Source organism: Myotis lucifugus, unplaced genomic scaffold (genome assembly GCF_000147115.1).
Source record: "Myotis lucifugus unplaced genomic scaffold, Myoluc2.0 scaffold_349, whole genome shotgun sequence".
Taxonomy (NCBI): Eukaryota; Metazoa; Chordata; class Mammalia; order Chiroptera; family Vespertilionidae; genus Myotis; species Myotis lucifugus.
Window position 1 is genome coordinate 271,424 of NW_005871397.1, and position 25,343 is coordinate 296,766.

The following is a 25,343-nucleotide window of genomic DNA, read 5'->3' on the forward strand; positions in this document are numbered from 1 at the left end:
CTAAGTGAAACAAGCCAGTCAATGAAGGAAAAATACCACATGATCTCACTCATTCATGGATAATAAAGACCATTACAAACTTTGAACAATAATAGATACAGAGGCAGAGCTGCCTCAAACTGATTGCAAACTGCAGTGGGAAGGCCAGAGAGAGTTGGGGGGCAGGAGGGAGGGGAGTAAGAGATCAACCGAAGGACTTGTATGCATGCATATAAGCATAACTAATGGACATAAGACACTGGGGGGTAAGGGAGGGTAGGGGTGTGTCAAGGGCGGGGGGGGAAAAAAAGGACACTTATGTAATACCCTTTGTAATACTTTAAGCGAAAAAAAAAAATAAAAAAAAAATAATAAAAAAAAAAAAAATGAGAAAAGGACTTCATGGGTTATAGTTATAAGTGGCCCTACAGCATAAACCCTTATATGATTATGACTATATTCTATGATAAGTACTTTTTTAGTTAGCATAGAGTATATTCTTAGTACATAAACATATTTTAATAACTATGTGTGTGTGCTAGAAATTATAATTTTATATACACACAAAGATTATAACTAGCAGTAGCTTTATCCCTAACACATATATTATGGACATATATATGATGGCTAGCATCCTGGTGGAATTAAGTCTGCATGGAAAAATAGTATAACCAATAATTCTAAAAAGACTGACAAGTAGAGAATCTCAGATGAATGTACTTAGGAAATTTCTATTTTATTTAAACACAAGTTTTCAAATATAAATGGATCATCAATCTTTTCCAAGATCAGAAGATTTGTAATATCTTCTGATATCTGGAGAACCTATATTAAGTGGCATTTCAGCTTGAGCTATTAAAGACTACAAATGTTATTTTGATTTTCAAGAACTAGTACTTTTTGACCATCAGTTCATTTTCACATTTACTCTGGATTCTTAAGTCCTCTATCAACGTGCTACATTGTCCAAATGACCACTGATTAGGTGTTCTTACCAAAAGAGGGGCAAAAGTAGATGGATGACAAGAGATTTGAGAGACTTCCCTTTCATATACAAACACTCACCCATCCCTCTGATGGCTTATTGCTATCTACCATCTTTTGGAGGGAATCCTAATTTAGCAGCAGACCTCTACTAAAGACTGTGCTAAAAAGAAATAAAACAAGCTTCTACTTTTGGCTACGATGTAGTAACTTGTGACAGGTCAATGCCCTCACCGTAAAACCAGAAGAGCCAGATAAAACACAAGAAACATCTATTTAAAGGCATCTGGCAGCTGGTGAGACTGGTAGGAGGTGAGTGGCTGAGACCTCAGAGAGAAGATAACCGAGGTTCTGCAGTGCTCTTTGTCTTACAGGACTTGCTGATTCTTGTCATAGGGCTAGAAACTGAGAATCTGGACATTGGGCCACTGCAAACAGGTAAAGAAGTCAGTAGAGCTTTGGCAATCCCACAGGGGTAGAGAGACAAAAAATAGCATTTTAGTGCTGCCAAAAAATATTAGCATTTTAGTGAGGGGTCAAGTAAGCAGTGAGAAAGGAGACACAGACAAGTGGGCCATGGGAAGGATTCCCCCTTAAGGCATTTAGGGGTTTCCCCTCAAGGCATTTGCCACAAAGAACAAGAAGCTAAATAAATAAATAAGTGGAAAAAAATCAATAGAAAAATATCCTCAGGTGAGGATTAACAACAACAACAACAACAAAAGTCCATCCCAGCTCTAAAAATCTATGAAATATATTATCCTATGATTAAAGAGAAAACCTATGAATAGGTTATGGGTAATAGTGAGAATAATACAAAATAAATTGACTATAATTTATCAAAAAAGGAGAAGCTAAAGAGCTCAGCAGAAAACCTCAGCAAAGTGCAGTAAAACTTCCAGCAATGCTGTTGTCCTCAGAAGAAAAACATGAGCATTCGGGACTGCCCATGGAGGAGCGGAGTGCAATAGATGTCTCAGTTTCTCAGTGGGGCCCACTGGAGAAGCGCTCCCTCAGAATGGAAACGAACCAGAGGTACATGGAGTCGTATTAACATGCCTTACAAACACAGCAAAATCAGCTCAGTCTCGGACTGGATCAGGAGATTTGTTCACATTCTATGTGCTTACCATTCAGGAGAGAATTTGTCTCCCCCACTGTCAGCCAACAGCCTCTAGCCCAGCGGTTCTCAATCTGTGGGTCGCGACCCCTTTGGCGGTTGAACGACCCTTTCACAAGGGTCACCTAAGACCATCCTGCATATCAGATACTTACATTACAATTCATAACAGTAGCAAAATTACAGTTATGAAGTAGCAACAAAAATAATTTTATGGTTGGGTCACAACATGAGGAACTGTATTTAAAGGGCCAGAAGATTGAGAACCAGTGCTCTAGCCCCTTCTTCAAGCTCTGCCTCAGCTGCAGAGAGCTGCCTCACCCAAGGCACACCCTTCCCAGGAAGCACCACATCCAGTGACTGAGTGAGGGAGGTATACAGTTATGCCCAGCTTAACAACAGGAGATGTTCTGAGAAATGCGTCGTTAGGCAACTTCATCCTTGTATGAACATTATAGAGTGCACTTACACAAACCTAGACAGTACGGCCTGCTGCACACCTCGGCTACATGGAATAGTCTATTGCTTCTAGGCTACAAATCTGTATAGCCTGTGCTTGTACAAACAACATGAGATTAAATCAAGCACAAGAGAAAAGTGATGCAAGCAAAAGACACAGTAAACACGAGATGTCTGAGGCTGCTGCTGGAGTAACTCGGCACACTGGTTTACAGCAAACTTCCTATATAATAAAAGGCTAATATGCAAATTGTCCCCTCAACCGGGAGTTTGGCCAGGGGGTGGGGCTGGCCCGCCAACCACCCGGCCCTCCCTTCAGCCTGCCCTGCCCCTGATCAGCCCGCCCCCCTCCCAGATCGGGGGTGGGCCGGCCAGCCAATCTCCCACGTCCCCTCCCCCGGCCGGCCTGGCCCGATCGGCCCCAAATGGGGCAGGCCGACTGGACCCCACCCATGCATGAATTCGTGCACCAGGCCTCTAGTCTATATATATAAAAGCCCAGCGACCAGAATGGCGGAATGACCAGAACAACCAGAATGACTGGTGGCTATAACAAGCACTGTAGCAGCCAACTAGCCTGATCCAGGCCCTGATTGGCCCCCAACACCCCAATCAGGTGCGGGGCCAGCCAGCCCACTGCCCGAGGCCCCTCACCCCAGACGGCCCAGCCCGATGGGCCCCCATCGGGGTGGGCTGGCTGGACCCGACCCATGCATGAATTTGTGCACCGGGCCTCTAGTTTTTTTATAAGTAGAAACTGTACACTCTAAAATAATAATAAAAAGTATAGTATAGCAAATACATAAAGCAGTTACACAGTCATTTATTATCATAATTGTATGTGCTATTCTTTTATACAACAGGAAGCGCAGTATGTTTGCTTACAGCAGCATCACCACAAACATGTGAGTAATGCACCGTAATGATGTTATGATGGTTATAGGTGACAGGAATTTTTTAGCTGCATTAAGTCTTATGGGATCATTGTTGTATATGAGGTCCGTCCTTGACCAAAGCGTCATTATGCGGTACAACACTGTAAAGACCCAGCTATCTTGGCCCAACATGGAACAGCTCTCTCAGGCCATATGTGCCCCACAGCTCCCCCTGGATTTAGCTGAGGCTTTTATGGACCTGGATCTTATTTTAACATTCCCCTCTGCCCAATCCTGCTTTCTCTATCTCCTTTACCTAAAATACCCTGTACAACACACTCCCTCTCAGTGGCTGCTTCTGGAAACCTCAACTTGTGACAGTCCCAGGAGTGGTCCAAGAAAGGAGGTGATATGATGGGGTTCTTGATCTGGATCACATGCTGGGATAGTAGAGAAGTTAACATCATTGATGGTTAAGTGGAGATAGACATTCCCTGGCATACAGAGGTGGTCCAATTTTTAAAACCCTCAACAGAGGTGAATTGGAATAGCATGCCTATGGAAAGGAATGCACTAAATGGGGTAACTTACCAAGAGTTTGAGACGTACAGAGGAATAGTAACTATAAGGACAATGGATTGGATAGCTTACTGCTGGAATCAATGTCCTAGAAAAAGGTAACTCAAAGTTACAGGCAACCGTAACTTAAGTGTGAAAGCCAAAGAGTCCCCCTAGTAACTTAGAAAGAGGCTCCTATATACTGAAGCAGGAGAGTCTAGAAAGCTGAGGATGCCCGAGCCGGTTTGGCTCAGTGGACAGAGCGTCGACCTGTGGACTAAAGAGTCCCAGGTTCTATTCCCATTAAGGGCACATGCCCGGGTTACGGGCTCGATCCCCAGTGAGGAGCATGCAGGAGGCAGGTAATCAATGATTCTCTCTCATCACTGATGTTTCTATCTCTCTCACCCTCTCCCTTCCTCTCTGAAATCAATAAAAATATTTTTTTTAAAAAATAGAAAGCTGAGGACCACAAGTGATCAATAATGTAGACCCATTAAAAGTAAGACCTTCTATTCCACCATAGGCACTAAGAAGAGGGAGAAGAGGGAAGCCACAGAGTAGGAACTCTTCACAATACATATACCCCACAGACTGCATATCCAGAATGCATAAAGAAGTATATGTCGAGGACAAAGGCAGAGTACTCAATTTAAAAATGGGCAAAATATTTGGAGAGACACTTTGCTAAAAGAGATTCAAATAAAAATTTTGTGAAAATGCAATTAAATTCATCAGGAAATGCAACTTAAAACCACAAAGAGATACCACAATACTGTTATCAGAATTGCCAAAATGAAAAAGACAGGCGATACTAAGTATTGGGGAAGATTTCGAGCCACTGCCATTTTCACACATAGCTTGTAGGAGTATAAATTGCTACAACCACTTTAAAAACTCTTTTGCTGAACAAATACATAGCGAATCAAAAATACGAACAAGAATAGTCATAGTATCACTATTCATAGTAGCCAGAAACAACTTAAATATCCATCAACAAGAAAAATGCATTGTGATATAATAATATCTTAGAATACTATACAACAATGAGAATGAGTAAACCACACGAAGATGAACACATAATGGATCTCTTAAACATAATGCTGAGCAAAGGCGGCTAGATACAAAAGGAGTACATACTGTATGACTCCATTGATACCAAGTTAAGAAACAGGCAGAACTACCTAACGAGCTAGAAGTCAGGGGAGAGGTTCTTTCGGGAGGGCGAGGCTACTTGGAGAGGCCTCGAGAGCGTTTCTGGGATGCTGATCAGATTCTCCTTCTTGATCCAGATGTCAATTGCATAGGTCTGGTCACTTTGATAAAAGTTATTGCACGGTACACATTATTTGTATGCGCCCTTGTATGAATGGTACAGTTCAATTACAACTGTTAAAAATGCAACGAAACACAGACACCTACATTGCTTTCCTTTTTCCTGCTCTGGTGAGAAGCAAGTCCTGCTGATGTTGCTGCTTTCGGGTTGGTTTCTAAACTGGGAGCATTTGAGGAAATTGGGCCAGGAGGCGTTCACCATCCCCAGGACTGACTCGCAGCCCTCTTTTGCAGCCTCACAGAAGGACCGACAGGGCAGGAGTCCGTGTCTAGAAGAAAAGAGAAAAGTGAAAATTAACATTTTTATAGACTGCTTCTCGAAATAATACTGAAATTAAAGTTGGCCATGAGGGCTGTAGTATTATCTTAATTCATATTCACTATGGCAACAACTTAAATTTCTACATTCAATCCTATAACAAGAGTGTCAGACAGCCTAATGTCCTGGTTCTAGAGGGAATAAGCCAGTTCCATAATATGTCATTGATCTCCTGTAGAAGCACTGACTCCCCCAGTATTTTTCTTCTTAGGTCTAAGGTGTTAACATAAACCTGTCGATCCAAAAGGAGCTCTACTTATGCCAAAAGGAGTAAATGAACCTGGAAATAAAGGCCCCCAAATGGGAAAGGCAGAAGTAGGTCACAAAATAGGTTCATCTCATTTCTGTTCTTCCCTTTGAGAAATTCAAAGTATCCCTGAGAGGCAGAGAGAAGGCTGTTCCTTCATTTCCACTGCCTCCCTGGAAAAGACACATAAAGACATGTGGCAACTCAGTTATTTACTTGCAGTTACGAGTATAAGCAATGCATTTATTGACAGTTTATAAAGTTACTTATCTTCTCAGATTTCTATTTTATCTTCTGCAAAATAGAAAAATGCAGGCAACTGCCTATTAATGGGAAGAGAAACGATGCCCCGGAGCTTGCCTTTGTTCACTGACATGCCATCAAACACTCTGGCTCCAGCGCGCAGTGACTTAGGGGGCTTGTTCTATTTTGCAGCTACAGACTGCATCTCTCACCCTGGCTGGTGAGCATTTCAAATGATTTTTTTAAAAAAAACTGGGAAAGAAAATCTACATGTCAGTCAAAGCAAAGCACACACTTCGCCAATGTAGTGTCACTAACATGTTTCAGAGCCACACAGTATTAGATCTGTGAGAAACCTTAAACAACACCTCGTTCAAACCCTTCATTTGAGACAGGACCTGATTCTGGGATTGACTGCAGGTCACATAGCTTCTTAATGGAAGAACTGGGAAGAGAATCCAGATGTTTCCACTTTCAGTCCACACTCTATCTACTGTTCTATAGTGTCTATGCTCATATAAGGACCTAATAATTGGGCTTTAAGAGTTCCTTGATCAAACAGGATCTCTCTTGGGAGACAGATCTTTTTATACATAAACATGTGGAAAAGGCATACTCAGCAATTTCCTTCATATACGAGTGCTTTTGACCTCATAATCTGAAGCTTAGGAACTTGTGTTAAAACTGAATGGTTTTATTTTATTTGAGAGAGAGAGAGAGAGAGAGAGAGAGAGAGAGAGAGAGAGAGATCTGTTATTCCACCTCGTTATGCATTCATTGGTTGATTTTGTGCCCTGACCAGGGATTGAACCTGCAACCTTGGCATATCAGGACCCACTGAGCTACCTAGCCAGGGCCCAAACTGAATATCTTTTAGAGTCCTGATATTCACATAGCTATCTATCGACATCAATATGTCATTCAATTTGTTAGTGAACATGTAGAACAATGGGTTTTGCACTTGAAAGATTAGGCTTAAGGCATAAAACATGTTGACCTGCTCCAGGCAAGTATCTTGGTGTAAAAAGAATACCTGACTGCCATTCAGGAAATATATTAGGTATTTATAGGACTAAGAAAGTATCACTTAAATAACATTTTCTATCTCATTCCAGAGAAGTTAGAGACTCTATTTTCTCAACTAAAACGTGGGTACATGGCTGAGGAAGGTGGAGAACATAGAATTCCTGCGCACTAGCTTACACGTTGCTAGCCTCTCTTCTGAGTGCTTCGTGTGCATTGACACCTTCATTTCTCACTGCAGCTCTAAGTGCTAAGTGCCAGTACTATCATTCCTAACACCCAAGTAAGGAAACTGAAGCACAGGACAAACAAGAGACTTGGCCAGGGTCACTGAGGGCGGGAGTGTCAGAGCCAGGATTCACACCCTGGCAGACTGACCTAAAACCCACCCTATTAACTACTCCACTACATGTCAGCTCTTACTCCAGGAATGTGTGTTCCAAAGCTCAACTCACGGGCAGTTAGGAACTTGATAGGCACTTTCAGAGAGGACCAGCCATATACACAGAGATTAGGTTCTCCTTCATTCTACAAACTCTTAGTTAAGCTGCAATGATCAGTGTTTGCCAAAGGGGCCAAGGAACACAAGGGAAGGAGAAAGGTATGTACCTTTCCTTTCCAGGTGTGCGATAACCCACCGTAAAACTTCAAGACCAGCAAGGCTTGACTTCGGCATTTCTTCCTTTGCCTTTGCGTCCCTGACGCAGGTCCCAGTCTCTGATATCATCCGGACCCCACTCAAGCACCCCACTAGACAGCCATCTCCACCAGAACATGACTTGCTCTTAAACATTGTCTTCCTTTCCTGCAATCAAAACTGCATTCCCCAAGTGAGCAGATCGCAATTGGGCTTTCGAAGAAGAAGGATGACAATAGCACAGAGTAACTTATAATAACAGATGGACACTTAACCCTCCCAAAGGCGTTTGCATCATTAGAAGACTTGCTGGAGCCAAGGAATCTCTAATTAATGGCATTTCAGATGCCATTTACAGGAGGGAAAAATTCATCCAACACTGGGGAGGGGGAGATCACTACAGAGCTAACTCTGGAGGCTCAACTCTCCCAGGTGGTTCCTGGACCTTCCCTCACCTCTGGACCCACATATTTTTGGATCACGCCACATTTTTTCTCGGAATCTTCTACAGCAGTGGTTCTCAACCTTCTGGCCCTTTAAAACAGTTCATGTTTTTACCCCCAACCATAAAATTATTTTTGTTGCTACTTCATAACTGTAATTTTGCTACTGTTATGAATCGTAATGTAAATATCTGATATGCAGGATGGTCTTAGGCGATCCCTGTGAAAGGGTAGTTCGACCGCCAAAGGGGTCGCGACCCACAGGTTGAGAACCGCTGCTCTACAGTAAGAGCAATGAAGTTTCATGCAGGGGCCCAGCAGACTGCTTTCTGTTCTAAAGCTGTCTTCACTCCTAAGCTGACATTCTCATTGACTTTTCGTATGGACACTTCCCGCAAGAAAGGGTAAGTCGGCCACCGTAAAACTTTCACACGGCCACTCCTCACTGCCTGATCTTGTGCCAACAGCTCACCCACACCAAGACTCAGTTTCCTCATTTGAAAAGTGAGAGGTTTGGAAGAGCTGAGTTTATACGGTGCTTTTATCACTAACATTTCATACATCAAAATGTATCCTTTAACACAGTGCTTCTCAGAGGAGCAGCGATAACCCCACCGGCTTTGCTAAATTTCAAAAGGTAATAGACATTTTCTTCTCGAAATTTGTTCTGGGAATATACAGAGACATTAAAATACCATTAGGCCTCCCATTCTAAAAATGGGTTCTAAGAAAAATGTGTAGAGCATTTCCAAATAGCTCTAAGAGGTGTAACCAACAGAGGCCCATAAGCTTTAAATTGCTGCACCAGGACATGTGAAACAGTGAGAGAGTATTAATAACCAGCAGCCCTTTTGAACAGTGAGCAAAATGAGGAGCCATTTGCTCTTGTTTAGCATGACATTCAACTGCCTATGAGGAGCTGAAGTATTTTGCTTTCATCACATGGAGCAGTGGGGTGAGATAGACCACACTATTTTGGAACATAAGTGCCTATATCCAAGCAACAAGCAGACTGACATCTGAAAACAGTGCTCAGCACAGGCAGGGGTCGGATCTGGCTATCAGAATACTATTTTAGAATTGGTGATTATTTTCAATTGATGTGTGAAGTGCCCTTGGTGTCATGCGAAAGTCTCTAACACATTTCAACTAAAGTTTAAGCCGGAAACAGTTATCATATGAGTAATTATACTATATAATGATATGAGGTGTTTATTGTGTTTCCACTAGAAGGGATGTCCTAAAATGATTTATCTATTAAAAACTTGGAGATTTTACCTATACAGTTTTAAGCAAATTTACCAACAATTTTTAAAATTTATTTACCAAATTACAGATTTTTCTTTATTGTTCCCTTTTGAACAACATGTCACCATCCCCCAAAAACTTTTACACTTCGTCTACAAAAAAAAAGTTCTGGTAAGATCTAATGTTAAAATTATTGAGTAAGCTACAGCTGCAGAGTAGGCTTATATGACTTAGAATTTTTAAGTTTTACAAATGACTTTTTCTAACTTTTTAACTACTTTTGACCTATAGAAAAGTTATGAAAATAGTATAGAAAGTTGTCATATAGCCTGCATCCAGGCTCCCTCAAGGCTAACACTTTATACAACCACTGTTCAATGATCAGAACCAGGAAACTAACATTGGCACAATATCTTTAACTAAATTAAATACCCCTAAAAATCTCCATTCAGGATCTCATGTTACATTTAATTGTCACATTTTATGTTTGGCAAATAAACTCATTTTTAAATATATTAGGAGAGCTCAGGGTTTAAAACTATCCCCCTCCAAAAAAAAAAAAAAAAAAGAATCTCCCAGGCAGACTCTAAGAGGACCCCCAATAACCTCTGGCTCCTGGTGTGCAGGCCTGTGTGAGCCCCTTCCTTTGAGTGTGGGCTGGCCTAGTGACTTGTTTCCAACCAACAGCTGGTAATGGGATGTCATTTCCATCATAAATAAGAGGTGACTTCTCTATTGCTAGAGACTCTCTCCCTTATTCGCTTTGAAGAAGCACACTGCCATATTGGGGAGGCCGCGTAACAAGGAGTTGAGAGTAGCCTCCGGCCAATAGCCAGCTAGAAACTAAGGCCCTCAGTCCAACAGCCCTTTGGAACTGAAATTCTTCCAACAATCACGTGAAAGTGGATCTTTCCCCAGTCGACCCTTCAAATGAGACCCCAACCCTAGCTAACACCTTGACTGTACCCATATGACAGACACTGAAGCAGAGGACCAATTCCAGATCCACAGGAACTATGAGATAATACTTGTGTGCTACTTTCAGCTGCTAAATGTGTGGTAATGTGCTTTCCAGCCGTGGGTAACTGATGCACTTTTCTTTGGTATCTCGCTTGGTCAGAGGCATACTTTTGAGTTAGGTGCACTATTCATCGATGACATTCACACAATCATTTTTTAAAAATATATTCCTGAATCTGTCTTTGTGAGGCTGAGCTGTTCGGTGAGCAATGCTTACAAAGTCATGGTCACAGGGAGCTCCTAGAGCTGCAGTCCTTAGTCTTGGGGAGAACGTTAATGCTGGAAGGGTCTTGAAAGATAATTTATTTTGTTTTTTCCATTTACATTGTGAGGAATCTGAAACCCAGAAAGGAGATCACATAGCCGGTTACTGTGACTCCAGCCCAGTGCTCCAAAATGCTTCACCTCGCTGGCCACTCTTCACAAACATGAGCCACAGATAACACAGGAACATACATCCGCGAATGACACAGGAACATGCATTCATCACCGCTGCTGGGGAACACAAACAAGCAACAGATGGCCTGTTTGCTCTGGGGTGGACCAACAACACCAGCTTTCCGCATCAGCACATTCCGATGGTCTGAAGACACCTCATAAGATGGGGTAGAAGAGTGGTAGGAAAGAGGTTCCCTAGACACGGAGATAGAAAAGTGTTCAAGGGAATGTTTGAATATGTCACTGTCTCACATCTGAAGAAAAATAATGCGAGAAGTCAGGGTATTTGGGGGTCACCTTGGTCTGAAACTCTTTAAAAACCAGGACTATACATTATTTTTCATTTGTAATAGCCATGGCTCCAGCAGGAAAGAAATGACCTGCTGGATTAGGACCACTACAGAGCCCTCCATGAAAGGGCCGCCTATGAAGGCGCTGGCAGGGTTAGTGCAGTATGCTGGGACGGGTTGCTGTTAGCATCCCAGACTTAAGGGACAAAGGGGACGGGCAGTTAGTGGGACACACAGAGAGCTACATGGGAAAGGCTGCCAGAGAGGAGCCATAGCCTCTCAAGTGGGATGCAAGCAACCGGGGTAATCTGGCCACGAAGAAACTAGGGGATCACTACCCAACCTGACTCTCTGCTTACACTCTGATGTCCTGTTGGTGGTTCGCATGGGCTGAGCCCCACAGAAAGCAAAAACAGTAGCCATTGAGAACCTGTCAGATGGAGGAAGGTGGAAAATGGATATGGAGAAGTAATGCTGCATGCATCACACCTAGCGGGAGCTCAGCAAATACTGGTAAAGGGATAAGATGTAGTGGTGTGCTATAAATTGTTAAACCCTTGTTAGCTTGAAATCTTTTCTGTGAAATCCACCACAGAAATCAGTAAATGCTACAAACGACAGTTTTGTTTTGTTTTGTTTTGTCTTCAGGGAGCCAGTTTACCAGTGTACCACTGGCACGAATGTATAAATCATGGCACCTCCTACAGAAGGAAAGCTGTTTTTATCTCCACTGAAAAGAAATTACTGTCTTGCACTTCTTGAACCGGATCGAGACAATATTAACTCATTATCTCCCAGCACCACCACAACCACCACTCCTCTGACATGCCTAATTTTGTTGGTGGTAATACCATCAACCCAAGTCCTCAAGTCCCCAAACCTTTGCCTCACCCTCAACCCCACCATTTATGTGTAATTAATCATGAAGTCCTGCTAATTTTACATCTTCGAATCCAATTGTTCTCGCCCCATTTTATGTTCTGGCAAAATTAAACTAGTTTCCCTAATATATAATAGATCTAGGCTGTTACTCTACCTAAAATGCCTTCTTTTCCCACCTTTTCCACACAGCAAACTTCTATTCGTCCTCTAAAACCCAGTGTAGCTGTTACCACCTCTCTGGAAGCAGCCATTTCTAACAATGCCAGATGAAAAGAGTTCTTCCTTCCTCTCTGCGTTACCCCCACACCTTGTAAGCTGTTCACATTGTCCAGCCATTTCAATGTTTTCGTGTCTGGTTCCCTATTATTAGGGAATCTCTCAAAGGCAGAACTGTGTGCTCTTCATCTCTACATCTCCCGCATCAAACTATGTGCCTGACACATTGTAGGTGCTAATATGTGCTTGATAAGAGAATAAATAAACTGATAACTTTCTGATATCCTTGTTGAATGAGCTGATGTCAGAAGCTGAGAGGTAGTTCGCTCCCAAACTCTACATATGCCTGGCAAGACCCTCTACCCTCCCTATGTCTACGCCCCAACACTCACATCCTTGCCAACAGCATCTGCATCTACTTGCAGGACTGACTCCATCAGGCCGTCTTCCCCACCTACGTCAGTTACCACAGAACATTCAGAATATCCGGGTCTCCCTCACCTCCTACATCCCTATGTCCAGATGGGTCAAATGTAATCTACTTAGTGAGGTTTTCCTGAACAACACTCTGCTTAAAATTGCATCTCTTGCCACCATACCCCATTCTCCCAAAGCTTTCCTGCTGGATATTTTCCATTGCCCTTATCACTATCTGATCTACTTTATTTATTTATTTGCTATCTATTGATTTGCTTATTGTCTATCTCTTTCCAATATGGTATAAGCTCCATTAGCCAAGGATTCTTGTCTGTTTTGTTTGCTGCTGTATCCCTAGTATGTGCAGTCAGCACTCCACAAATATTTATTGGAGAAATGAATGAATTACAGTCCAAGGATAATGTGGTGGCCTGCTTAGAACAAAGCTATCCGTAGCAAAGTTGGGAGCAGAGCCCACTACCGACTCCCAACTTAATCGGTCTGTACAGGAGCTCACGCGTCCCTGCTCACCTGATCCCTCCCTGCGTGTCAGCAAATTCTACACATGCTGTTCAGTCTTGAAATAATTCCCATGTCAGAGAAAAATGTCAGTAAAATTGCTATGGGTGAAAGCCCTACAATTAAATGTCTCACTTAGAGGCCAAGAGCAGGGTGTCACCCTTAAAACAGAAACTCGAGGAAATACCAACAGATAAACACAGCTTAAATTAAGATGGGTGTGAATAATGTAAAACCACACAACCACCCTTGAAAGAGAATATAAATTCTACACCCTTCTAACCAACATGAACCTGATTCTCATTAATACTTGGCATACTTACCAGGGCCCATGGGATAGAGGATTAACAAATCACCAAAGAAACTTGCTATTGTTAAATTATTTTTGCAGCTGTTTTGATTTTTGTACATCATGAAAGGATGCCTTCAGTACAGATCTTTGAATGAATTGAATCACAAGTATTAAATTTAAATTCTAGCCACATCCACATAATACCAAGGAATTATTGAGGTGAAAAGTCAACATACTAATTCACTGAGCTCGATGAAATACGTGTGCTTGAGAAACTGTCAGTGATATGACAAGGCATTTCAGAAAGACTTGAGCCTCATGGCCTGATTCTCTAGCTTTACATCTTTGTAAAATAAAAGTTCCAGGAGTTATCTGACTCTATTACCCCCACATGGAGCCATTTTTGGCTCATAAAATGGAACCTTACTTATCATTGATATTTTATATAAAATGCCAAAAAGCATTTTCAACTTGTGTTGCTGGAGGTTGAATGAGGTTGAAAAAGAAACTGTGATACAACTGAGCACCTGAACAGCCGGGTGTCCAGCACTGGTGTGGCTGAAAGGACTGCTGGTGCCCCAGCCGGGTGGCTCAGTTGGTTGGAGCATCGTCCTGTACAACAGAAGGCTGTGGGTTCAATCCCCTGTGGGGTGTGTACAGGAGGCAACCAATCGATGTTTCTCTTTCACATTGATGTTTCTCTCTCTCACTCTCTCTCTCTCTCATCAATAAACATACCCTCTGGTGAGGATTTAAAAAAATAAATAATAATAATAATAATAATAAAGACTGCTATTTCTAGGTCAGCAGGTAAAATCAGGGAAGTAAGCCACAAATGACTTTCAGAATAGTTAGTTGGTAATAGCAACAAAGCATGTCTTTTTTCTTTGCCTACTGATGTATATAATTTTTTAAAAATTATGATTATAAAAATGCAATGCTATAATGTTTGCATTTATTTTTGACACCATAGAGTTCTTGGGACAGAGATAAAATCTTTAGTAAAAGAAAGTAACAGTATGTAATTATTCTCCATTTAGAAAAAAGTAATAAAAAAGCTTATGCTGACTTTATATAATTCCTGAATTCTTCAAAGAAATGTTTTAAATCAAATTATATTTTCCAAGTGCTTTTTAGATGATTTCAGGGCTGCATTTACATGGGAGATTGGTACATGCTGTCTTATAAAATAACATATTTAAGAACACAGTAAGCCTTCTAAATTACATTACAGGAAGGCAATTTTGTTACTTTTTTACTAAAACATTATCAGTAAAATTCAATTCAAAAGTAGTGTGGCAATATAACAATATGCAGCAGTAGAAATTCTGAGGATAAATTGGACGGTGAGGGAGAGGCTTTATAATTCTCATAGAACAAAGCTTTGAAAATTCATTCTAATAACAACTTAGACGCCCATTTGGACTATTCAGCTAGAGGCCATCTCATATTATGGGCATCCTTAGTAATGTGGTGGAGTCGCAACAGGAACACCGAATCAATTATGTGTTTGAAATGACGGGAAACTTCTACAGTAACTTTAAGTAATGAGAGCTGGAGTGCAGGATCCTTTTTCTAGGAAACTCCGCCGCTTCTGAAAGGGTGACTAGGGCATTGATAGGAAATGAACAAATTGTGCCTTCCCAAAGGCAATTCTAAATCTCTCTTGTTTCTTTTAACATATCTATTCTTCTCTAGTGGCTGAAACAAAAATATGCCTAGGACTCTGAGTTACCTACCAGGAGATTAGCAAAAGCAAAAGCTTAAAAGATGAACTAAGGCAAATGGAAGATAGTAACATAGCAGAATTACAATCTTGATTTATTATCAGAATTTTAAAATCAAAACTCACAGACTTAGGTGTGAGAAACAGGGTGACAGGGGACAGATCTGACAGATCTGAAGTTCTATTTTCCACCATGAATTGTTGAACTCTGAGCACCAGGCAAGGTGCCTGAGACTCGCATGTGTTCCGAGCAGATTCACCTCCCCAACAGGATACACTCTGAACACTTCACATTTATTTAGGAAAGAACCTGAGAGTCAAATAGAGAGAAAGAGGGCTTTGGGCGGCACGGTCTCAATCAGCAAACCCCACGTGGCAAAACAGAAGTCCTGCCGTAAATGCAGCCCATCCTTTCTGGAGGCAGCTAGGTGACCATCTGTCGTTACTAAATACTAGTTCTCTCCATGGGTGTCAACACAACCCGCCACAAAGCCCCACTGGATTCTCTCACTATTTTTCCCAATGCAAATATAAAGTATCCTTCAGAAAAGGGATGGCAAATTTAATCTTTTTTTAAAGTCATCACCCAAGGACGTTTTTCATTGATTCTAGAGAAAGAAGAAGGGAAAGGGAGGGAGGGTAGGAAAGAGGGAGGGAGGGAGAGAGAGAGAGAGAGAGAGAGAGAGAGAGAGAGAGAGAGAGAGAGAAAGAGAGATCAGTTGCCTCTCACACACACCACGACCACCAGACCTGCAACCTGGGTATGTGCCCTGACCAGGAATCAAACCCGAGACTCCTCAGTGCAGGGAACAATGTTCTAACCAACTGAGCCACACTGGCCAGGGCTAATCTTTTTTCCCCGTAAGTTTTTAGAACTCCTCAATCAAGTGCCATGGGCCATCATGAATGGACTGGCCCTGAGTTGAACAGAAAATTAATTTACTGAAATAAGCTGGATTCCTTGCTGAAATGTCTCCAGTAAGTTCTCATCAGTCGTTTTAAATACCTCCAGTGATAATAACTCATCATTTCCTGAGACAATTACATATGTAGACAAATTTAGTATCCATAAGTTCTTACTTTAGTTGAATGAGAATTTATTTCTCGGTGAGTTTCAATGATTGGTTCTATCTTTGCCCTGTGGGAGCATACAGAGAAGGTGTGCCCCCTCTTCCAGGCCATGGCCCAGAAACCCAAGGACAGCCATGGTGCATCCCGGGCTTTACAACTCCAGGCCCCTCAGCCATTCTTCACAGGAACAGATTTTGAATTGTGATCCTGGCCATTATTCTCTAGACATTTTATAATAGTTGTGTTTCTGCTCTTTATCTAAACCTTAAGTCTAAGATTTCCAACTACTGTTGACCTAACGTCTTTTTAACTGAGTGTGTAGTAGTCAATATTAGAAAGAGAGTGCTGATCCCCAAGCCAATCCTCAGGAACAATGTAGTGCTTCCTCATCTATTAGATGCAGGATTTTGATAGCTTAAAAAGAGCAAGTTCCTATATTTTAGCTGGCTGTTCTGCCAACTGAAGCTCACTCACAAAGAAGCTAAATCATTTCTGGGAATATCATGTAACTCCATTTAAGATTGTAATTAATTTTATATGTAGAACATTTGATTTATACATGAACTTTCAGGAGCATATCAATTAAACTAAGCCATGTACAACTATAGTCGATATGTTTTGAACTCCCATTTACCTAAACATTTAGAAGGCCTCCCTAACTGAAGAGTTATTTATTTATTCATCCATTCCTACAAAAATTTACTGAGCACCTACTACATGTTGGGCACTGTTCTGAACACTGAGGATAGAACGATGTACAAAGTCAAGTTCTCTGAAACTGTGGAGATTGTTAAGAGAGATGACATACACAGAAGCAAAAATGGACACAGTCAGGCTTCAGTGAAAGATAACAGGAGGACCACCGAGGGTGGTCATAGAAGGTTTCTCTGCAGGGCTGTCTGTTGAGCAGAGGGCTTAGTGTGAGGGGATAGATCCCTAAAGGCAAAGGAAACAACATGTACAATTGAAATGAGAAAGAAGTTGGCATTTTTGAGAAGTAGAAAGGTCAGTGCAGCTAGGGCAAGGCTGATGACACTAGAGGAACAAGGAAGGCTTCCAAGCCATGGCAAGGAGGTTAGCTTGTAACCTGTGTCTAATTTAAAGCCCTAGAATGAGTAGAGGCAGGGGAATGGCATCATGTAATTTTTTTTTTGTGTGTGTGTGTGGGGGGGGGGGGTTAATCCTTACCCAAGATGGTGTTTTTATTGATTTGAGAGAGAGAGAGGAAGGGCGAGGGAGAGAGAGAGAAACACATAACCATCAGTCAGTTGCCTCCTGTACACACCCTGACTGGGGATCAAACCCACAACCTGGGTATGTGCCTTTCGGTATATGGGATGATGCTCCAACCAACTGAGCCACACTGCCCAGGGCTAATTTGCATTTTTGAATTATCGCTTTGGCACCTAAGTAGAAAATCAATTAGTAGGTGGGAAGTGTGAGAAAAATATGAAAATCTTGCATCTCTGAAAGAGCCGATGAAGTTTATACCCTCCCAGAAACTCACATACCATCTTTGAGTACTCCACCAATAACAGTGCTTATTATTTATGGAGAAGTTACTGTGTGCCAGATAGTGTAGACCAGCGATGGCGAACCTATGACACACGTGTCAGAGGTGACACGCGAACTCATTTTTTGGATTGATTTTTCTTTGTTAAATGGCATTTAAATATATAAAATAAATATCAAAAATATAAATCTTTGTTTTACTATGGTTGCAAATATCAAAAAATTTCTACATGTGACATGGCACCAGAGTTAAGTTAGGGTTTTTCAAAATGCTGACACGCCGAGCTCAAAAGGTTCGCCATCACTGGTGTAGACCATGTTCGAGCGTGTTATGTAAATCATTGTCTAATGAACACAAACTCTATGAAGTGGGTATGATCAGTATCATTACAGAGATGAGGAAACCGATGGTCAGCAAGGCTAACGAAAGTTCCCAAGGTCCTATAATTGACAACGAGTGGAGCTATAGTTTGAATCAGGTCTCACCTGCCCCCAGTCTTTCAAGTGCATTCTCTGCAGTTGCCAGATAAATTCTCTAAACTCCAGTGAGCATCCTTACTTGGGGAAAAGTAGAATGCTTTTGAAAAAGATCATTTGAAGAAAGGCTTTTAATCCTGATAACAATCCTACATGGATTGAGTACAGTACAGAGATACAACCTTTAACTTCTAGTCATCTGGTTATATACAAATTTTTTATTTCTTTCCACAGATATTAAGAATTTCTGCTAAGGACCTAGTGGCAAAGCAACGCCCCTGAGGGGGAAGTCAATAGCGAAACATCAAGTGTTCAATGCTAAGGCCTCGTTTCATGGGCAGTTTCTCTGCAAAGTGTTAGACGTGAGTCGGGTGACGGCAGGCAGCAGGTCTCCCGTGTGTCCTCGAGAAGCAAAGCCCAGGCTGGACCTTCCAGGCCAAATTAACCCTCTCCAAGCTTTGACCAAGTTATGGGCCTGTTATTAACAAGGTGGGAGAGGGTGTTGGTTACACATCAAAAGCAAGGGGCTGCAATGCCTGCTTCCTCTTTCAAATGCAGAGACTTGTGTGTCCAGTCATCTAGAAACTTTTGTTCTCCTGGACCAGGAATTGTGAATTTCTCCCTCGCTGCCTGCTGACATTTCTACCCTATTTCTTCTAACCCACATATTTTTAGTGTTACCCAAGTGACTTATCAGCTAAATCCTGTATTTTGAGGTATATTTCACTGAATCTATATAAATTATATTCCACTTCAATTAGCCTGGGTTATATAGTACATGAAACACACACACACACACTTATTAAATGCAACCTAGTCTAAAATAGACACTGTTTGCCCAACTGGCATGGCTCAGTGGTTGAGTGTCGGTCATGGTTCGATTCCCAGTCAGGGCACATGCCCAGGTTGCGGGCTCAATCCCCAGTAGAGAACCTGCAGGAGGAAGCCAATCAATGATTTTCTCTCATCATTGATGTTTCTCTCTCTCCCTGTCCCTTCCTCTGAAATCAATAAAAATATATTTTAAAAAATAAAATGAAATAGACACTGTTCAAGTTCATTATGTAATGTAGTTTTAATGAGTATCTGAGGTCTCAAAGGAATCAAGTTAAAAACTCTATCATTATACATCCCACTATATCTTTTTAACTTAAATTTTAAATGTTATCAAGTAGCTATTTTCTCTAGGATAGAATATAAGAAATTCTCTGTTATTTGAAAAGCAGAGAAAAATAAAAATTAGTGTAAATGTATGTCCAATAATGTAATATAAGAAAAATATGTTAGAATTATTTTCCATAATCTGTTTTACTTTTCTCAAACTTATTTTGCTTATTAAACTTAGCTTGCAGGTCCTATGGACATCATAAATGATAGTAGGAAGCAATGACCTAAAAGTGTAATTATAAAATTAAATATGATGATAAATATAATAAAAAATAGTATAAGTCCCCAAAGGATACCTGAAAACTGACTATAAATTATCATCCATTGTAACACAAAATGGAAAACTCTCGCATGAGAGCATTTCTCAGGACAAACCAGGTCAGGAGGCAAACAAATCTTACCTAAGAACGCCCGAAAGACTGTGAGCAGCTTAATGAGCATTTTGCAACTAATTTGATTAAGAGCAGAAACTGAATTACAATAAGGATGATCGAAATGAAATAAGAGTCTCCTGGAAGCCAAATGCATTCTCTTTCATTGTCCTGTTTATGCCCACACATGAGTCCAGAGGAAGATAAAGCAAAAAGATACAAATGAAATTGTTTGAAATGAAGGAGAAATGGAACTAGAATTCAGCTCCAGCAGCCCAGAGTACTCTACGTAATTTTCTTTTAATTCATATAGTAGTCTACATCCCCCCCACCCGGCCCCAGTCCTTCAATACTTAGCATGTGTTATAAATAATTTTTGTGCTCTCAATTTCATCAGTACTTCCCCTTCTTTTCAATCCACTATTTGGTAAGTACTGCTGACATCTATTGAAATATTTCTAAAAGCCAGGCACTATTTCAAACTCTGTCATTTAAAGTTCACGTGAACTTTGTAAAATAAATACAACTATTCTCCCATGTTATAGATGAAAAGGCTGAGGCATGTGCCTCCATAGCCTGCTTTCTCAGCCACTGTGTGGTCAATGGTGGCCCCAAGAGATATGCCCATGTCCAACCTCTGGAACATTGAATGTGACCTATTTGGAAAAAGGGTCATTGCAGGTGTGATTAAGTTAAGGACCTTGAGAAGATGAGTTCATATTAGGTTGTCAAACTGGGCCCTCCATCCAATGACAAGTGCCCTCGTGAGAGACAGAACTGAAGACTCAAACACAGAAGAGAAGGAAGGCCATGTGAAGATGAAGGGAGAGACTGGAGCGACATGGCCGCAAGTCAAGGAAGGCCTGAAACCACCAGAAGCTGGCAAGGGAAGGACACACACACACACACACACACACACACACACACACACACACGCACACACGCACGCACACACACACCAGCCGACACCCTCCACCAACCCCTGGAGGGGACATGGCTCTGCCAGATCTTGGACTTTTAGCTTCTAGAAAAGTGAGAGAATGAATGTCTGTTGTTGAAGCCACCCAGCTGAAGTAATTTGTTCAGGCAGCTCTAGGAGACCAATACTAGAGACACTGTGTACAGGAGGCAACCAATCGATGTTCTCTTAAGCCTAATCACACCTTCATAAATAGTCCCTTCTAGGAACATAAGGGGCCTCCTTACTCCCATGTGTGCTTTCACTCCTGGGAAAGACCTTACAGAGCTTCTCACTCTTTACCCTGAAGACACCCTCTGCAGATGGTTCTTCCCGTCAACACTTTCCTGAATGCTGTGTCTGCTAATGGTTCTTACGGTTCGGAACCTACTGTTTCTATTCTACCGAGTTTCTATTCTATGGCCATGCAGGCTTTTTCCAGTTCAATTAAAAAATGGCTTTGCCTATTGAAAGTGTATTTTATACACTAATTTGCAATCTATTTGCACTTGAAAACTCAATTCATTCTAACATTACTATTCTGAAAACTTCCTAACATTTCAATTCAGATAATAATTGTGATTATTATTTTAACACATGCTTTAGAAATGTATACTTAGTATTCAAACATCCCTTGACATACTCTTCATTGATATACCCTTATTGGAAATCATTTCTAATCCTAGTTGATATTGTGCTGGCAGTCTCTGTCCTTCTGTATCTACCCTCCCCACTCCCGGCCCTGGTCTGAGTTCCAGTGTTGACCATGAAAACCACCCCGCATCTCATTCAGACCTGATTTAGACGGTGAGATATGGAACTTTTGAGCTGATGATATCTGGATGAGATGTTTAGTCTTATCTATTGAGTTCCCATTAATTGCATGCCCTTGCCCAATGGTTGCTGGTGAGTTCAGTTGGTGGGAGGCCCGGTAGACGGAAGGGCACGAGGAGAGTGAGGTCAGGGTATTTATTCCTTCTCTCTTCCTGCGGCCCTGAAGGGCTGGCTGTGGCCATGGTCCTCTGGTTGGGGTCGCACCACTTGGCCTGTCAGGAGACCCGCCCCCATACCTGTAACTCTCTCCAGGTGCTGTCCCCCCGTCCCCCCTATTGTGGGACCTGGTGCCCCCCATCACTTATTTATTCTCTTAAGCCTAACCACACCTTCATAAATAGTCCCTTCAATAAACTCTTTTCCAGCACCCATTTAAGGATACTGTCTGTCTTCTACCAGACCCTCACTGACATAGCTATTGAGTATCCCAGCTGATAGCATCAATCTAACATACTGAATAATTTCTTCTCATAGATAAAATTATTCCAGGTTTTCAAAACATTTCTTGTTTAAAAGATGTGCAATTGGCTATGATTGGTGTGAGTTATTTTTTTTCTCCTTTAACAACAACAACAACAACAACAACAACAATGTGATAACTTGGGAGAATTGTGTTGCTCTCAGACACCTCTGCCACAAGTGACTCTTACCACTGAATGAGATTTTGTTTCCAAAATACCTGTCATCACCATCACCGACGCACTCGGGGAAGGCAAGGCTACAGCCAAAAAGCATGATATGTTGATAGCAACTGAGGCGGTGGAGGTACATGAAGAATTTCAGGAACTTCTCCATTTCCATGTTTTTGACAATTGAGAAGAGAGGTGTTAGCGTGGTGTGGTAGGGCAGCATCTGACATTGGCTGTGGGTGATGTTCATGCAGGCACCTGGGAAGTCAAGATAATTACATTTAGGAGCAGGCACATCAGAATTACACGTTTACAAACTTGTTTGATATGAAAGGTTAATGTGTTCATAAGATAAAATATATTCTATAAGTAAGAATGATCATAGACGTATATATACATACATATAAGACTGGGGGATGCACGCACATGCAGATGTGTGACAATGAAATCAAGCTACTTATATTCACAGAGGAAGAGCATCTGTGTCCTGGGCAAATGTGTGGAAAACATACACTCACATGTAGCTGGTGGGCATAGAAATGGGCAATCATTGTTCTGGATCACAGCTGGGCAGGGCAATATGGATAAGTCTTTTAAATGTGCATATCATTTGACACTGTAATAGCATTTCTAAAAAATTTACCATAAGGAAATAATTGTGATTTTGAACATGGATTTACCTACAGGAATCTTCATCATTATATAGTTTTCAATTTTTTAAAAGATATAAATCACCTCAGCATTCAATGAAGGGGATTGGTTTAAAATATTATGGAACACACAACAGATCACTTAACTTAGATATATGAAAGATGCTTTAAAAGATTATTTAATCGCATGGAATGGTGCTTATAATATAACACATAAAAATAACAAGTCACAAAACAATTTGTATACTATGATTCTGTTTTTAAAAACACGTGATTATACAAGGATTCCCAATCCTGACTATGTTGACAGTCCAGGGTCAGCCCAGAGCCTCTGCTTTCATTTTCTCATGGCTGTCTTTCCTCCTGGGCACTGCCACCTGCACATCCTTTCCTTCCCCCTCATTCCATAAATTTGCATGGTTGGTCTGATATAAATCAAAATATTAATAGGAGACAGTTATATTTTTCTTTTTAATGTTTTTGTGTATTCTCTTCTTGATTTATATAGTTTCATTATTTTATAAAAATTAATTGAAACTTTGGTTATTGGTTAAGTAGGCTACTCTTAAAAAGAATCTTCAGGCTTTGAAAATGAAGTAGAAATATAAATTTTAATTATGTTGCCTGTAGCAAGAACAGAAAGAAGTTCAACAAGAAAGGGAACATCTCTTCTGATCACTGTACAATTTCTAGTCAAAGAAATGGAGAGAAAAATCTTTCTAAGCCTACGTTTCACTTCATTTTAATAAAGATAATGTTTAAAAAATATAAGGCTGCATCTCTGGATAAAATGGCCAGACTAACCTTTGATCTAAAATACAGAATAAACCTACCCTATCGCAGGATTCCCAACCCCCTTTTCTGCTTCATTCATTCAGATAGATCACCTGAAACATCTCTCATCCTCTTCTCTAGTCTACTTCTAGGCACACTGCCTAGTCTCACATCTCTTACAAAACTCTCTGAAAACCACCCAAGCCCTACAGAAAGTCATTCCTCCAAATGACCAGAGTGTAACCATTAGCTCAAAGAGTCCTACACTTAATGGAAAGACACAAATCCTCATTGATATATATTTATTGATCACCCAAAATACACTGAGCTCAGTGGGGCATGATCACAATATGATTTCCACTTTGAAAGGGAACCAGTGACATGCAGAACTTCTCTGTATGCTAGACTCTAGTATAGACATGGCAAAAAACAAAGTAGACAACACTTTTTTTGGACCTTGTCAAAATAAAAGTACAAAATGGGAAAGAAAGGAAAGAGACAAAGAAAAATCCAAATTAAAATACGCAGACGGAACACAGACACATACATACATGAGTTCTGCTTTGCATGAGTGCTGAGGTAGAGAGTTCTAGGCAAGTTTTATAAATATGACATGCAAGTCACTTAGTAATGGAAGTTAAAACACAATTCAGTGTGGGAGGGATTATAGATGGGGAGAACGTGTAGATGGGAGATTTCAAAATGGCACAATTGTATGCATGGTTTTACAAGCAGAGATGCTTGCTTATAAGAGTTGAGAACGAAATTTTCTCCATCAAAAACATGAAATCATTTATGGAAACTTCAGTGTTAAGAAAACATTTGTTGAAAACAAACCTTGTGCCAGGCATCAAAACAATTACTCAAATTCTCTCATTCACAGTTGTCCCATTTTCACAACCCAGTTAAGTGACATCACATCTATATTATACATGAGGGAACAATTTCAGAGAGACTAAGATATCTGCCCCACAGTGCACAGCTATTATGTGGAAATTCCAGATCTTCAAACCTATGCCTTCTGAGTAACCTCTGTTTGGAGTCAAAAAATTATTAGAGAAGATAATTCCTAATGGCCAATGAAAAAGAGGCTAAAAAGTATATAAAAATATATCACAAGGTCTATATTTATATTCACAGGTATTATACCCATGTATACTGAGCAAATGCTATAATTTCTTTTATATTACACTAGAGGCCCAGTGCACAAAAATTTGTGCACTTGGGGGGGGAAGGGGGGGGTCCCTCAGCCCGGCCTGTGCCCTCTCGCAGTCTGGGACCCCTCGGGAGATAACGACCTGCTGGCTTAGGCCTGCTCCTGGGTGGCAGAGGGCAGGCCCAATCCCTAGGTGCAGCCCCTGGTCGGGCTCAGAGCAGGGCTGATTGGGGAGTTGGGGCGCCGCCCCCTGTCATGCACAGAGCAGGGCGGATTGGGAGGTTGCGATGCCACCCTCAGTCACGCTCAGGGTAGGGCTGATTGGGGGGTTGGGGCACCGCCCCCTATCACACTCAAGGCAGGGTCGATGGGAAGGTTGTGGCGCCACCCCCTGTGACGCACAGAGCAGGGCCAATCAGGGGGTTGGGGCACTGCGCCCCTGTCATGCACAGAGCAGGGCCCATCAGGGGGGTT

At 41.4% G+C, this 25,343-nt stretch overlaps 1 protein-coding gene across 1 annotated transcript in view; it reads right to left on the reverse strand.

Annotated features, from left to right (window-relative positions):
• Positions 1-25,343, reverse strand: part of CORIN (corin, serine peptidase) — a 159,026-nt gene that overhangs the window by 111,041 nt on the left and 22,642 nt on the right. Inside the window, exons 3-4 of the mRNA XM_014466634.2 lie at positions 22,340-22,547; positions 5,398-5,579 (exon numbers count right to left, since the gene is read on the reverse strand). Coding sequence (XP_014322120.1) covers positions 5,398-5,579; positions 22,340-22,547 — 390 coding nt within the window. The remainder of the gene's footprint in view (positions 1-5,397; positions 5,580-22,339; positions 22,548-25,343) is intronic.